The sequence below is a fragment of the Cydia strobilella genome, chromosome 16 (genome assembly GCF_947568885.1).
Source record: "Cydia strobilella chromosome 16, ilCydStro3.1, whole genome shotgun sequence".
Classification (NCBI taxonomy): domain Eukaryota; kingdom Metazoa; phylum Arthropoda; class Insecta; order Lepidoptera; family Tortricidae; genus Cydia; species Cydia strobilella.
In genome coordinates this window covers 8117926-8132054 of record NC_086056.1, presented here as the reverse complement: position 1 = coordinate 8132054, position 14129 = coordinate 8117926, and the positions used below count along the sequence as shown (strand labels likewise).

The 14129-nt window shown below is 37.0% G+C and overlaps 1 protein-coding gene across 4 annotated transcripts in view; it reads left to right on the top strand.

The window, feature by feature from the left end:
- Positions 1 to 14129, top strand: part of LOC134748443 (uncharacterized) — a 461636-nt gene that overhangs the window by 429351 nt on the left and 18156 nt on the right. For all 4 annotated transcript variants that reach the window (XM_063683233.1, XM_063683232.1, XM_063683230.1 and 1 more), the window contains exons 10-13: positions 8140 to 8276; positions 11504 to 11708; positions 12465 to 12629; positions 13710 to 13903. In XM_063683233.1, the coding sequence (XP_063539303.1) occupies positions 8140 to 8276; positions 11504 to 11708; positions 12465 to 12629; positions 13710 to 13903 (701 nt within the window). The remainder of the gene's footprint in view (positions 1 to 8139; positions 8277 to 11503; positions 11709 to 12464; positions 12630 to 13709; positions 13904 to 14129) is intronic.

Here is a 14129-nt window from a genome sequence, read left to right as displayed (position 1 = left end):
AAAATGTAGTCTACTAAAGGTAGTACAGGATATATGTAATATAAAATTACCATTTTTGCGGCTAAAATCGATACCGGGCTCTTAATACGTGGTGTATTTGGGTATGCCCGAGGATGATTAAAATTATATCGTTTTACAATAATTGAACAACTCAATTTTATCATCATCTAAAGATTTTATCCGTCAGTTTTCTAATCGAATCCCACTGATTCCAATTCAATCTGTCTATTGCTCGTATCGTAGGTAGGTAGGTAGGTACCTGCATATTTGGTTTTTCATTAGCGGAAGCATGGGAAATGCAATGTCAGGCCGTGATTGCCAATTCGAAATCTGGCCTAAAGTGCTCGCCAGGTGTAACTTTGCATGCATTCAGTATTGCTCTGCTGCATTATTTTTACTTACTTAGTTACTTAATAGATGCGACGACACTAGTTTCACCGGTACCATTAGTAAAATAGAAAAAAAATTGAAATAGAAACAAGAACAGTCAATCCCTAAACCTGTCAACCTAAGTATTAAAACTTTCTTAAGTCAGTCGGATTATCATTGATTACTATCTGTGTATGTATATTACCTAACAAGTTCTATAATGTAAAGTAATTATGAAAAATGAATAATGAAATGATGAAAAAGCACGCGTGTTTAATATCTAGGATTATGAGCCTAAAAGCGGTTTAATAACTTGCATGTTATGAGCAAGTGTGTTGAAAAATGTCGTATGAAACGCGTGTGCATTGGGCATTACACACATCGGCTTTCTTATTGCACAATATCGCCTCGTACCTACGTAGCACACTTGTACTATTATGCTTAAAAGGTCGCGCGGTCGGCAGCGCAGGTGTAAATGTAAATCCACTAGAGTTGCAATCGCCCATTAGGCTGCGGTGACCGCTTAACATCAGTCTGGCCGCATCCTTATTTACCATCGCCGTGGTACCTATGCAAAAAACATATTAGTAAACCAGCGGCCGTAGCACGGTCGCATTTTTATCACCTGTCAACATACCTGTCACGTTCTAACAAGTAATGTAAGTGCGAAAGTGACAGGTATGGTGACAGGCGATAAAAATGTAACCATGCTGCCATCGCAGGTGGATAGAATCTTTTATCTTTATCAATCAATGTGATCACCGATCACCCTTCATAGAAAACGATTGGCTGGACGCCACGCCTCGGACCCGGAACGTTCTAGCGTCATTCATCCTTAAAGTTATTTTCTGGGATTCAGTACAGTAACTGTATAGTGTATTGGTAGGTACACCTAAAAAGCTTTCTAAACTATACCAATCCACTTACCCGAAAATCCCTAGGAGGATATAACCAAACAGAGCCGCCACGTCTGTAATTTGCTGTACAAAAAAGTCTCCCAATTTTTGCGGGGAAGGGGAACATCAAATGTATACGTAACGTCAAAATAGCCATGTCAGATAAACGTCAGTCTATACATTGTGTATGACCATTGGCCGACTATTTTCGACAGAGGGGAATACCTGTTAATGGCTACTCCGTTTGGTTATATCCTCCTAGGAAAATCCATACTATCAAGCAGCCACGTTGCCTCACTAAAGTAAAACCTGTCTTAATTGATGGCCCAAACTTTGCTGCAAATGAAGCTACCAACAGTTCTGTGCTACCAACACAAGAAATGGTCCAACTTTTCGTCGGAAATAGTCTTCCGGGCAACTTTGATCGTTTCAAATGTGATCTTTTACGAGGTGCCATTTTGTAAATGGGTACTTTTGACACTGGGAATGCTACGCAGTGTGACACGTTGCGGCTGTAAAAAACATACTGGACGCAAATCGCTAAATCAAGTCCTTTTAATAACAGCTTCCTATATGGTGACCATAAGCCCCGTTTTGAGAAAAGCGGCAGTCACAGTCAAACTATAGAATTATATAATTTGAAAGTATTACGGTATGAGTACACCTATAATATTTTCCGAAGTGGTGGGGAGACATTACTTTTGCATAATATGTGGGAGAGAAACTGATTTATTACTTTGTGTAAAGTGTAGCCCATGAATAAAATTGTACCTACTACTACTATTACTTTTTTTTTACCCTCCGGCCGTGTACGTAACCGATTCGTAACTGGTAACGAAGGAAGACTTCTATCGCAGAAAAATATTTTGCTTTATAATATATTTTATAGTTAAACTCTCCAAATAGAAGAAAATAAAATGACAGTAGGTACCTGCGAAAACGAACGAGCGATTTATTTTACCTAAGATAGCATACGCTGCCCTCTCTCCAGTCAGTTAAAACTTCCTCAAGTTAATTTTCTCCGAATCCAAATGTTTATTATACCTACTTAAAATTTAATAATACCTACCAAATTACCAATGAATCATAATGAACTAGTTAGTAACTTAGTAAGTACTGATAACTAGTAACTTATTAGTTAGTTAAGTATGTGGGGTTTACAAATCTTTGACTAAATAAACTAATATTTTTTATATTCTGAGACTACTGTTGTAACTAAACACTGTCGGATAACATTGTGTTCATCATCTCCGCCAATGTCCGGGAGGTGTTCACACCAGCCTCAGATTATGGAGAGACATAATTATATACGATAGGTACATTTGGACAGCTCGTATAACAAACTAATCCGAATCAATGACAATCCATTGATAGACCGTTACCTACAGTACATCTATTTAGTGTATACCCTACCTACCTACCTACTAGTGTCCGACCGAAGTTTTGGTTTCGGTTCGGCATAAAAATTATAGTTCGGCCGAAGGTTCCGTTTCGGTCTAAATTAGAGCAAAACCGAACCTTCGGTGTCGGCTTCGGTAAAAAAATCCGGTTTCGGTAGGACACAACTCTTGTGTATACCAGTATCCAGAATTAAAAAGAGTAAACTAAACTGACAGATGCGGGCGTTGGTATATTTGATGAGATTATCTCTTTATCATTTAAATCATAAGGTTTTATGACTTAAAGACAGATTAAAGTGTTCTTTTATTGACATGGTTCCATGCCTATTTTTCCAGTCATATTTTTTACATAAACTTGCTTGAACCAAAATAGTACATTTCGATGCTAGTGCGGAAAGTATGTTGTTAGTGTCCACGAGTACCGAGACTACCGAGATATCGGGACGAGTGAACGGAGTGAAGGATGACATTTCCGCACGTGTATCGAACGACGTTTTTTAATACAGTTGCGAAAAAATAATAACATATTGCCTCTGGAGACTTAGCTTGCAGTAAGAAAAAAAACGCCTCGTCTTTGACAGGCGTTTTGGCAGCTATTCCTACATTTCCTACCTCTACCTTCCATAGCTATTCCGTTCCATTCAGACAACTTATTAAGAATGGTTTTTCAATCTTCAATATTAAAAAATAAACGTGTTATAATGATGGAGAGGTAAGTAATAAAATATAAAACATGTATATTTTTCGTATTCTTACATTAACAGTAGGTTTTTATGTTGAATACGACGTTTAAAGGAAACTAATATTAACACTCATTAATAAGTAGTCATGAATTGGAACAAGTATAAATAAAAAAAATTGGAAAGAGTAAAAAGCACTAGTTCGCGAATACCAACTTTCCTACGTGCGGAAAGTTGGTTTTCGAGAACTAGTGTTTTTTAATAATGGCATACTTTCCGCACTAGCATCGAAATGTACTATTTCTAACTGCCGTCAGTTTACCGTTCCTAATTTTGGATATCAGTAATTAGGTATAGTACATTTGTTAATGTGGATTACTCATGAATTTGCGGTACGAGTAATGAACGGAGAACAAATAAAATAATTTTCAACAAAAAGGAATCTTGACGCAATATTTAGATGGTATCCAAGCCGTAATTAATTATAATTAATCAAACAAATAGTTTAGCGACTTGTGCTTGCTAGCTAGTAGAGAGTCCACAACATCTTGAATTAAAACTATGTAAGCCGGGAGGGCGTATACCGCCAACATCGAAAAAATATGAAAAAATTATCTGCATCTTTATCACTCTTGCATATTCGAGCGACAAAGAGGCAGATAACGTTTTTCGATTTTTCTATGTTGGCGGTAGGCCGTCTGTACGTTTGTGCCCATTGTTATGAACTGAGTAATATCTCCTCTTCGTGTACTTATCAATATAAGTACACAAAGAGGAGATATTACTCGAAGATACAATGTATCGGTGTCACTAATTTTCTGCACACATACTCCTATTAATTTTCAGTACGTGTGTGACATTACATTAGTGATGTAAGGCCCGTTCTCAGTAATATATGTTGCTAGAGTAATTACATTTGTCTTCAACGCGAGGCTGGGCGCATTACCAGAGTAGATTCTGTTAGTCTTCAAACAAAAGTTTAAAATGCGCAAACCGAGCGCAGTACAACTATTTTAGCGATATACGCTACAAGGGCGCCGTTAGCTTGATTAACCTGCATGGGAGAACATCAAAAGTGACGAAGATAAGTTACTTTATTTAGTTCTTTTAACAGTGGCATTACTGGGTCCCCCTATCACCTACTTCCATTCTTCTCTAATGGATAATACAGTTACGAGGAAATACATAGTACATACATTTTATTATTTTAATGAGCTCTTAGTCTCTTTTGTACATAGTAGACCTTTTGATTAAAAGTTAAAACATTAATATGTGCTCTCGAGCTTCATTCAACACTTTTGTAATATAATATAATACGAGGGGAGGTACAAGTATTCGCGGAATGAAGTAGAAGGAGGTAAAATGGTCCAAAACCTCTTTGCTTATCTGGTATGAGAACTCTTTAGAAAAAAAAATATTAATGTCAATTCAAAGCCGTCATTTGTTTTATAGATACGCCCTTAAAACTAATTATTCCGGAATAAACGTGTGACTATGGAGCAAATTGAATATCGTGCCGTGATAAAATTTATATTGAAGCAAGGAAAACCACCGCAACTTATAATTAATGAAATGAAAACCACGGGGACCAGTGCCCTGCTAAAACCATGATTTTCAAGTGGCATGGCCTCTTATGGCAGAGAGTCAATTGAAGACGACCCTGGCCCAGGACGGCCGATTGAAGTCACATCGTCGTATATCGTTCAAAAAGTTGAAAAACTCGTACTTAGAAGATGCTCGACTTAAAAGAAACAATTAGCTGCATTAGCTGGTGTACCATCAACAATTTTGAAGATCCTACATGACCATCTTGGCATGACGAAAGTGAGTGCTATGTGGGTACCGAATCGCAGCAGATGCAACAACGAGTTGAAGCATTCAAATAGATTCAAAAGGAATTCTCATGATCGACTACAAGGACAAAGGTGTTACCATAACTGGGACATATTATGCAATGCTATTAGAAAGACTACTTGAAGCCATTAAAGAAAAAAAGGCGGGGAAAACTGTCAAAGGGTGTTGCTGTTGCACGACAATGCATCGGTTCACAAGAGCCATGTTGCGACTGCTGCCAGGTGCGGCTTCGAATCGCTGGTTCACCCACCCTATACAGCCCGCCCAGCTATTATTATTTGTTCCCAAATTAAAAAAAAGGAACTACGAGGATTTTTTTTGTGACAAAGAAGTGAAGGAGGCTACTACGGCTCATTTTCAGGGCAAAGTTAAAAAAAATTGTTCTGATGGTGTACATAAATTAGTCGATCTGAAAAAAAGCCAGATTATGATAAAATAAGGAATGATAATGAAAACTTTGTTTACCACCTGTTTTGTACCCTTATTTATACAAATAAATATATTTGATTGATTGATTGATTGACTTGCATTTAACTCGACAGTGGGCAGACGGTTGCGGGAGAGTGGTCATGACCCTCGCTCCGGGTCGTTCCTTTTGCAAAGGTTGTCCATCGCTGTTCAACGTGGCAACGCGGCGAGCGTGATGGGCTCCTTTGCATCTGGAGGGGCGCGGGGCGCATTTTGTGAATAGTTTTTGTGTTTGTGAGGTTCTAGTTTAGGTTAAGATTTTTGTAATGTTTTATTTTGTATGACATGTGTGTTATAAATTGTTTTTCCATAATATATTAATTACGTATTAAACTCGATATTGTATAACTCTTAATATTGAAAAAGAAAAATACTTCTATTGTTCTATTTAATTTGCAAATACTTAATTCCGCGAACCTGTCCCCATCCTCTTAAATAGCTTCCAACAAGAAGTAAAGGAATTCGTACATAACAGTGTCCCTGGTTTAGTATTTCAAAGCGAAATCTTTAGAACAAAGCTCATTCGAAATAATAAGATATTACTCTCAGTGTGTACTGTGTACTCAAATCAATATCAAATCTTAAGATTTTAAATGAATGATGCACTTCTTAATGCTTGTCAGAACACGTTGGTAACAATGGGTTGAACAATGTTACCTAAGCATAGCACATCTGTAATCAGCAGGAACTAATCTCGACATTGCGTGCTCATCAATAGAAAATCACTGGGCCGATTAACTAAACCGATATTTCTTTTGATCCCAGCGATAGCGATCCGTATAAACATTAAAAAGTCTGAAGCCTAATTAAAAATCTAGTCGCTGACTTAGGCCATAACGTCGAAGGGCAAAGTTTAATTATTTGAAATGTGCATTTTCTAGCGATAGTTGGCGCGCCGCCAGCCAGCCATTCTTAGCAGCGGCTACTTCTCGTTAACCTGACTTAGCACCTTCTTTATTATACTAATAGTGGAGGAACATCTTCCTGCTCTAACCTTTTAAATGGCACGTAAATTCACGCTTTCTCGGCGAACATTATTATTACGAGCTTGTTTTGTACGAAATGTAAATGAGGAATAATGTAAGCATCTGTGTGGGAGCGCGAGATGCCTTATTATTTAAATTATGATTAAGAAAATAAACTGAGAGTAACATAATATTATTTCGAGGCTCAAGTGTTACGTATCTACAAAATATTTCCATACAGAAACTTTTTTTAGATTTAAACTCACTGTGAGGTAAACATGTAATCATAATCATTTATTCAATGCAACCAATGGTATTTTACAAAGATGTTAAAAGTCTAATCAAGTACAATCATGGACCCTACTAAACTACTAGTGTAGGCTATATTAAACAACTTTTTGTAGTTTTACTATGGGATTCAACCCGAAATCGCGAATAAAGCTTCCATAGACAACATTGACATCCAGCATCCAGGGGCCCACTGATGTGCCGCTGCACTGGAAAGTATCCAAAATTCAGAAATTTCTGTAGAGGCAAATTTCGAAAAGTTCTCATATTTTGTATGAAGATTGAAACTCTCCGTTTCCAAAATAAAAAATATTAGGACATTTTCCAGTAATTTCTGAGAAAATTTTAGGAATTGTTCCGCAATTTTCTTATTTGTACGAGGCCTAACCTAACCAAGGACAATATTTTAAAATAGAAAACTCAAATGAAAACTTAAATAATGTAAATTGTAAGTAAATGACTTGGTAACTTATCGTTTGCATCTGTCATCGTAATAAATTTATACTTTTCGATTTGCGTTTGTCGATAAATGATTGTCATTTTGGCTAATACGGTTGACTATGGCGTCCGATCGAACGTTTATGAAACAGGCAATTGCTTATCCCGATTTTGTACTTAGTCTCAAAGCAAAGTAAAAGTTATATTAAATATTTATCATGTAATTAATATTTTAATGTAATGGGTTAATACCTGAATAAATATATATATATTTAGGGTTCCGTACCGTACCGTACCGTACCGTGGGGTAAAAACGGGACCCTATTACTAAGACTCCGCTGTCCGTCTGCCCGTCTGTCCGTCTTTCTGTCTGTCACCAGGCTGTATCTCATGAACCGTGATAGCTAGACAGTTGAAATTTTCACAGATGATATTTTCTGTTGCCGCTATAACAACAAATACTAAAAAATACGGAACCCTTGGTGCGCGAGTCCGACTCGCACTTGGCCTGTTTTTTATTATTATTATAAGACCACATATTCATCTCAACGAGTACCTAGCATTAAAAATAATATGATACTAATTAATTGTATAAGAAATAACACGACTTTATTAATCAGTGACAAAGTATCTAATATTATTTTTATTGATTCCATATTTGTAATTGTTTTTTTGTAAATTTTGGTTATTTTGGTTTTGTATTGCTTGTAAAAATTGACATGTAAAAGTGCCCCTGTGTCCTATTTGTTTTGATGAGAAAAATTGTCCGATGTTGTTGCAGGCTTTGATAATGAACCAGCGGCCCGAAGTGTGGGAGGGCTCAGAGTTCATCCTCAGCTGTATGGCCTACGGCTCCCCTGACATTGCTTTCACCTGGTACAAAGACGGTGTCAAAGTCAACTTCAATGGAACTACCAGGTAAACTGACATTTACGAAATCCTACAATAAAATGGGTAAGTACGTAGTATTATAAACTACCTCTATAATAAGATTATTCGATAAATAATGTCTTCTTCGACCGAACAAAGTGAAATCTTATGGTTCAACTCGTAAGCTCAAAGTACAATCTACCATAAGAAAGCATGGGTACAACTTGGCATGCATACTGTGGATAGCTTGTGCAGTGAATTTATATAATAAAAATACCACATTATTAGTGAAACTTTTATTCTATCGCCCCAAATTTTTTGGGCTGTCTTTAGCATGTCGCGTGATGCATTACAGCATTAGTAAAATTCTACTTTATTCCTAATACTTACAGTTCATAGTCTTTAAATAAAAAAACAAAAAACCCGACTGCACACTAAAAAGAGGAAAACAAGCCCCACAAGAATATTGTTTATTCAAATGCTAAAACCAAGCTATGGAATACCGTTTAAACAATATAATAATGCACTATGAAATGTGTTCGTAATCGACAGTTAAATAAATAAAAACTTATTCTAAATACTAACTAAATATAATTTATAAATGTTGATGGTAAGTATCGCAGGCGGGGACCAACCGAGGGTTACTTATAGCCATTTTGGTTGTTGGTTGTTAAGTTCACTATTTATCAGAATGTTACTTAGGTAGGTATTTTCGTTGGTGGCGGTCAAGTTGGTCCCCGCCTGCGATACTTACCATCAACATTTATAAATTATATTTAGTTATTTAGAATAAGTTTTTATTTATTTAACTATCCATTACGAACACATTTCATAGTGCATTTTATATTGTTTAAACGGTATTCTATAGCTTGGTTTTAGCATTTGATTAATATTCTTGTGGGGCTTGTTTTCCTCTTTTTAGTGTGCAGTCGGGTTTTTTGTTTTTTTATAATAATTATTTTTTTATTTATAACTTTTTAGCTATTTTTATTTAACGAAATTTTTTATCCGTACCGCATCGCGCGCCACAAGGCAGGCCACGCCCTCTTTGCCCGCTACCAGACCGCTACGCGAGAGGTGCGCGGGAGTTGCAGAACAAGTTATTTGCTCATTGCTTGCTGACGCGTGGGTGGCTTGAGTTTACGAAGAATTAACATGTTTTCGGGGAATTTCGGGGTAAAATGTATCCTATGATACTCCCGTGATCAAGGCGAATCTAATGATACCTCATACATCAATTTTTTTCAAAGTGAAAGTAAAGAAAATATTATCTCTGTATCCCGTAGGACTTACATCAGACAGTACATCAAAATCCATCAAGCCGTTTAGGCTACAGGAGGCCACGAAGAAACAGACATACATACATACTTACATACACTCGAAAAACATTACCCTCCTCCTTTGGCAGTCGGGTAATAAAATAAGCATACTTTTTGTTTTTGAACATCACCGATAAAATATTTAATTCATTATGGCTGAGAGTTGCTTATAATTTCATACCAAATTTTAAGGACAGTAGACTTAATTAACCTTAAATACGGTGGGCTTCTGTCAAATTCAAATAGAATCAGTCAAAATACATGAGGAATAATGGTACGTTAGTAAAATTCTACTAATTCTAGTACTTAGAGTTCATAGTCTTTTCATTATTTTTTATCTAGAATATCCGATATTCTAAATGTGAAAGAACATTCGCTACTTAGATTCTATTGTACATACTATTCTTTTTTATCTTTGTATAACAAATTGAAAGCAATAATAATACTTACTTTACTATATATGTTTTGTTATTTTCATTCCACCCTTTAAATTTCAGTTAAATGCCTACAATCCGAAAAAAAGTTTCACTTACGTCGTGGTTTCCTAAAACCACACAATTAATTTTTATTTATCTCAGAAAATAGCGTGCCCGCAATATTTCTTTTGTTTTGTGATGTGTCTCATAAACAAACCAGTAGGCCGAGCACATGATTGACGCGACAGTATCTCGCCGCGAGTAGGACTACCCGTCTTTTACTAACTAACTGTATGAATTAAAGAGGGACGGGTAGTCTATGTCGCGGCGAGATACTCTTGCGACAATCATGTGCTAGCCCGGCTGGGATAACTCGGGGCACTTATACTAAAGTGACGTAGCAAAATATTTTATCGACAATTAAATATATCGATGTTCCTGTCAACATCTAAATGTTCTACAAAATAAATATAATCGCTTTGTATGCTGCTTCTTAAATTCTAAAAAGGTGTTTTTTCGAAGAATTTATTTTATTTTTAAGCCAGGTCAGTATTTCCACATTGGCACTAAATGTTTTATTCTAATAATTTTATATCGTTATTTATTATTTCTTAAACATTACTCCATCTTTATTTATTGCTAAAATTACATAAAAAGTTAAATTTACCTTAAGTCATAAAAATACCATTAGGTACATAAACCATTTCGAGACAAACCTTATTTATTTTTTAAAATATGCCTGAAAAGAACTCTTTATTAAAATTATTTTGACAATATAATGATTAATGGGCGGCTGATGGATGCAAAATATATATCGACATTTTTTTTATCGATATCAAATCCCAGAATGTGCCCCGAGTTATCACAGGTTTGCTCATAAACTTAGTGTTGTTATCTCTACGACTTATTCACGAAACTTTGTTAGCAAATGTAAAAGTGAGAATTTGAATTACATATGAAAATTGTCTACCTACAGCTATTTCTTATGGTAAGTGCTTACATAGAATAGAATAGACACAGGCAGAATAAGTGTTTTTGTCTAGTAGACATTATAAAATAATTACCAGCTCTTCATTAATGCTTTTATAGAGTGCCATTCAGTTTAAAAATCACTATGTTTTTAATTTGGCGTATATTGTATTGATATTTGCTGCGAACAAAATGCGCTGGCAACAATACATATATTGCTGCGAGAGGTAATAAATCCCGATCAAATTCATAACCTGTTATTACATTCAGAACAAAATACATCAGAATACTTCGTTTGCTACGACGTAGCCCGTAGCATCAAGATTCCGTGTCATAGCAAACATCGTTTGTAATATTTATACTCACGATAAATGCATTTGCGAAACGACGATTAATGAGTAATTAAATAAATTTTACCTTAAGTAGTTTCCTCCTATAGTTTCATCGACTTTTATTTGTGGAACAACAGTAAAATTTTGCGCAATGTAATTTGCCATATCTATAATTTTATATTGCTGTCATTCTTCCTTTTGACGGCAATAAAATTTGTAAAGCCTATAAAATTTCCCAGGGATATTTGGACCAGGACTGTGGCAGAGGACGCGTTAGGGCGTCGAATGTCGGTACTAGGCATAACGGAGGCAAAGACGCCCGACAGCGGGCGCTGGTCGTGCTCGGCGGACGACGCCGACCGCAGGCGGTGCCGCGCGCTGGAACTGCACGTGCTCAAGCCGCCTGACATCAGGCTACTGCCTACTGCGCTCACTGTCAATAAGGTATATTTTAGGTAACATTTAGATTAGAAGGATAGCGATAGGTCGTCAGTTGTCGATGCTAAACATAACGGAGGCGAAGATGACCGACAGCGGGCGCTGGTCGTGCTTGGCTGACGACGCCGACCGCAGGCAGTGCCGCGCGCTGGAACTCTGCACGTGCTCAAGCCACCTGACATCAGGCTACTGCCAGGTACTCACAGTCAATAAGGTAGACTTTGTGATGTTTAGTTAGTACGGTAGCGATTGATCGTCAATCGTCAGTGCTTCCCACTCATATATAATACTCATAATTGGGATTAGTCAGGTTAAGCAGCTCAATAAGTTCCGAAAAACGCATTGGTACTAGACGGGGGTTGAACCCGCGACCTCCTAATTAAAAGTTGCACGCCCTTACCGCTAGGCTACCAACGCTTCTACATGTACGAGGTATAATATAAATGTTTAATTCTCTGTGAAATATACATCCTAACCACGCCGTGCTATTTTATTCATAAACATTAGGTACCTATATTATATGAAACTTGTACTGTAATGTAACTAAGGTCATAAAGTTATGAATACATTCATGTGAATGTTGCCAACGGCTGGGGAATAAATAAATAAATTCTAATCATCTAATGGACTCCAAGTCGCCAAAACAACTCTTTTGTTAGATTTTTGCCTGGACTTCGTCCTTTGACTTTGAACTGACTACTTCTTTTTTTCCAACTTTGTAGAAATGTAATGGTCAAATGGATATCCAATTTTCCTTTTAAGGGTGATAACGTGAGCATAACGTGCCTGGCCGTAGCAGGGCGAATGCACGGTATTCTTGGCTTCAGTTGGGCTCTGGGCAAGAATCTGCTGCCCATGGTGCCCGGCCGCGAAGTCTGGGAAGACCTTTACCCTGCTGGCAGCGTGCTCAAACTTTTCGATGTTCAGGTGAGCTGCTAAACCTTCAGGCTTGTTGGTACTATTAAAACTGATTTTTAGGGTTCCGTAGCCAAATGGCAAAAAACGGAACCCTTATAGATTCGTCATGTCTGTCTGTCTGTCTGTCTGTCCGTCCGTCCGTATGTCACAGCCACTTTTCTCTGAAACTATAAGAACTATACTGTTGAAACTTGGTAAGTAGATGTATTCTGTGAACCGCATTAAGATTTTCACACAAAAATGGAAAAAAAAACCAATAAATTTTGGGGGCTCCCCATACTTGGAACTGAAACTCAAAAATTTTTTTTTTCATCAAACCCATACGTGTGGGGTATATATGGATAGGTCTTCAAAAATGATATTAAGGTTTCTAATATATTTTTTTACTAAACTGAATAGTTTGCGCGAGAGACACTTCCAAAGTGGTAAAATGTGTCCCCCCCCTGTAACTTCTAAAATAAGAGAATGATAAAACTGAAAAAAATATATGATGTACATTATCATGCAAACTTCCACCGAAAATTGGTTTGAACGAGATCTAGTAAGTAGTTTTTTTTTAATACGTCATAAATCGTAAACCGCAATTTACCTTTCACTCACGGTTCACATAAAAAGTACATTGTTAAAATTATGTCATGTACGGAACCCTCGGTGCGCGAGTCCGACTCGCACTTGGCCGGTTTTTTATATTTAGTATGTAATATCTTAGGAACTCGTAAAATGCGATATGGTAAATTGTTAATGCACTGTACTAATATGACATATTACATTGTAATAGAATTTTTTCCGGGAAATTTTCCGATCTCTAATTAATAAACATATACTCGTTAATAATGACACGATTTACACGAATTTCATTTAAGAGATGTTTTCCAATTTGCTTAGAAAGCTATAAATAAAGTAACATTTTTTTAGAGAAGAATTTAAAACATTATCCTGTAAATATTACAAAAACTACTTTTCAGCTTATTCCACGTGGAAAAAACGAGTAAAAATTAATTTTGAACACTTTCAATCTTAGAAATGTGTCTGTCTGCAGTTACTCGTGCGTTATTTGTTCTTACCACAAGTTACTATATACCTTTTCAGAAATCGGGCCTATATAATTGCCAAGTATCATCGGTAGCAGGGACCAATTCCAAAGAAGTCACTATGTGGGTGCTGAGTCCAAATGACGAGGCCTGCGAGGCCGAGGCTTCGCACGGGCTGCGATGGCCGAGGACCGCTCCAGGGGCACATGCCTCAGCTGTATGCCCTCCTGGACACAGCGGAGAAACCACTAGGTAAGCAATGAACCAATAGTAGGTAAATATGAACACTAAAGACTCATATGAACCAGAACGACCAAGGCCGTGAAGTCCCAGAGACTGCGCTGGCCAAAGAACACTTCGATCACGCAAATTTCCCCCGCCCAGACAATGTCTAGAAGACACATGATAACTGCTAGGTAGGCTAAGTACATATCAACACTAAGGGACTCGCTAAGCACTAGTAAAACTAAGAACTAGT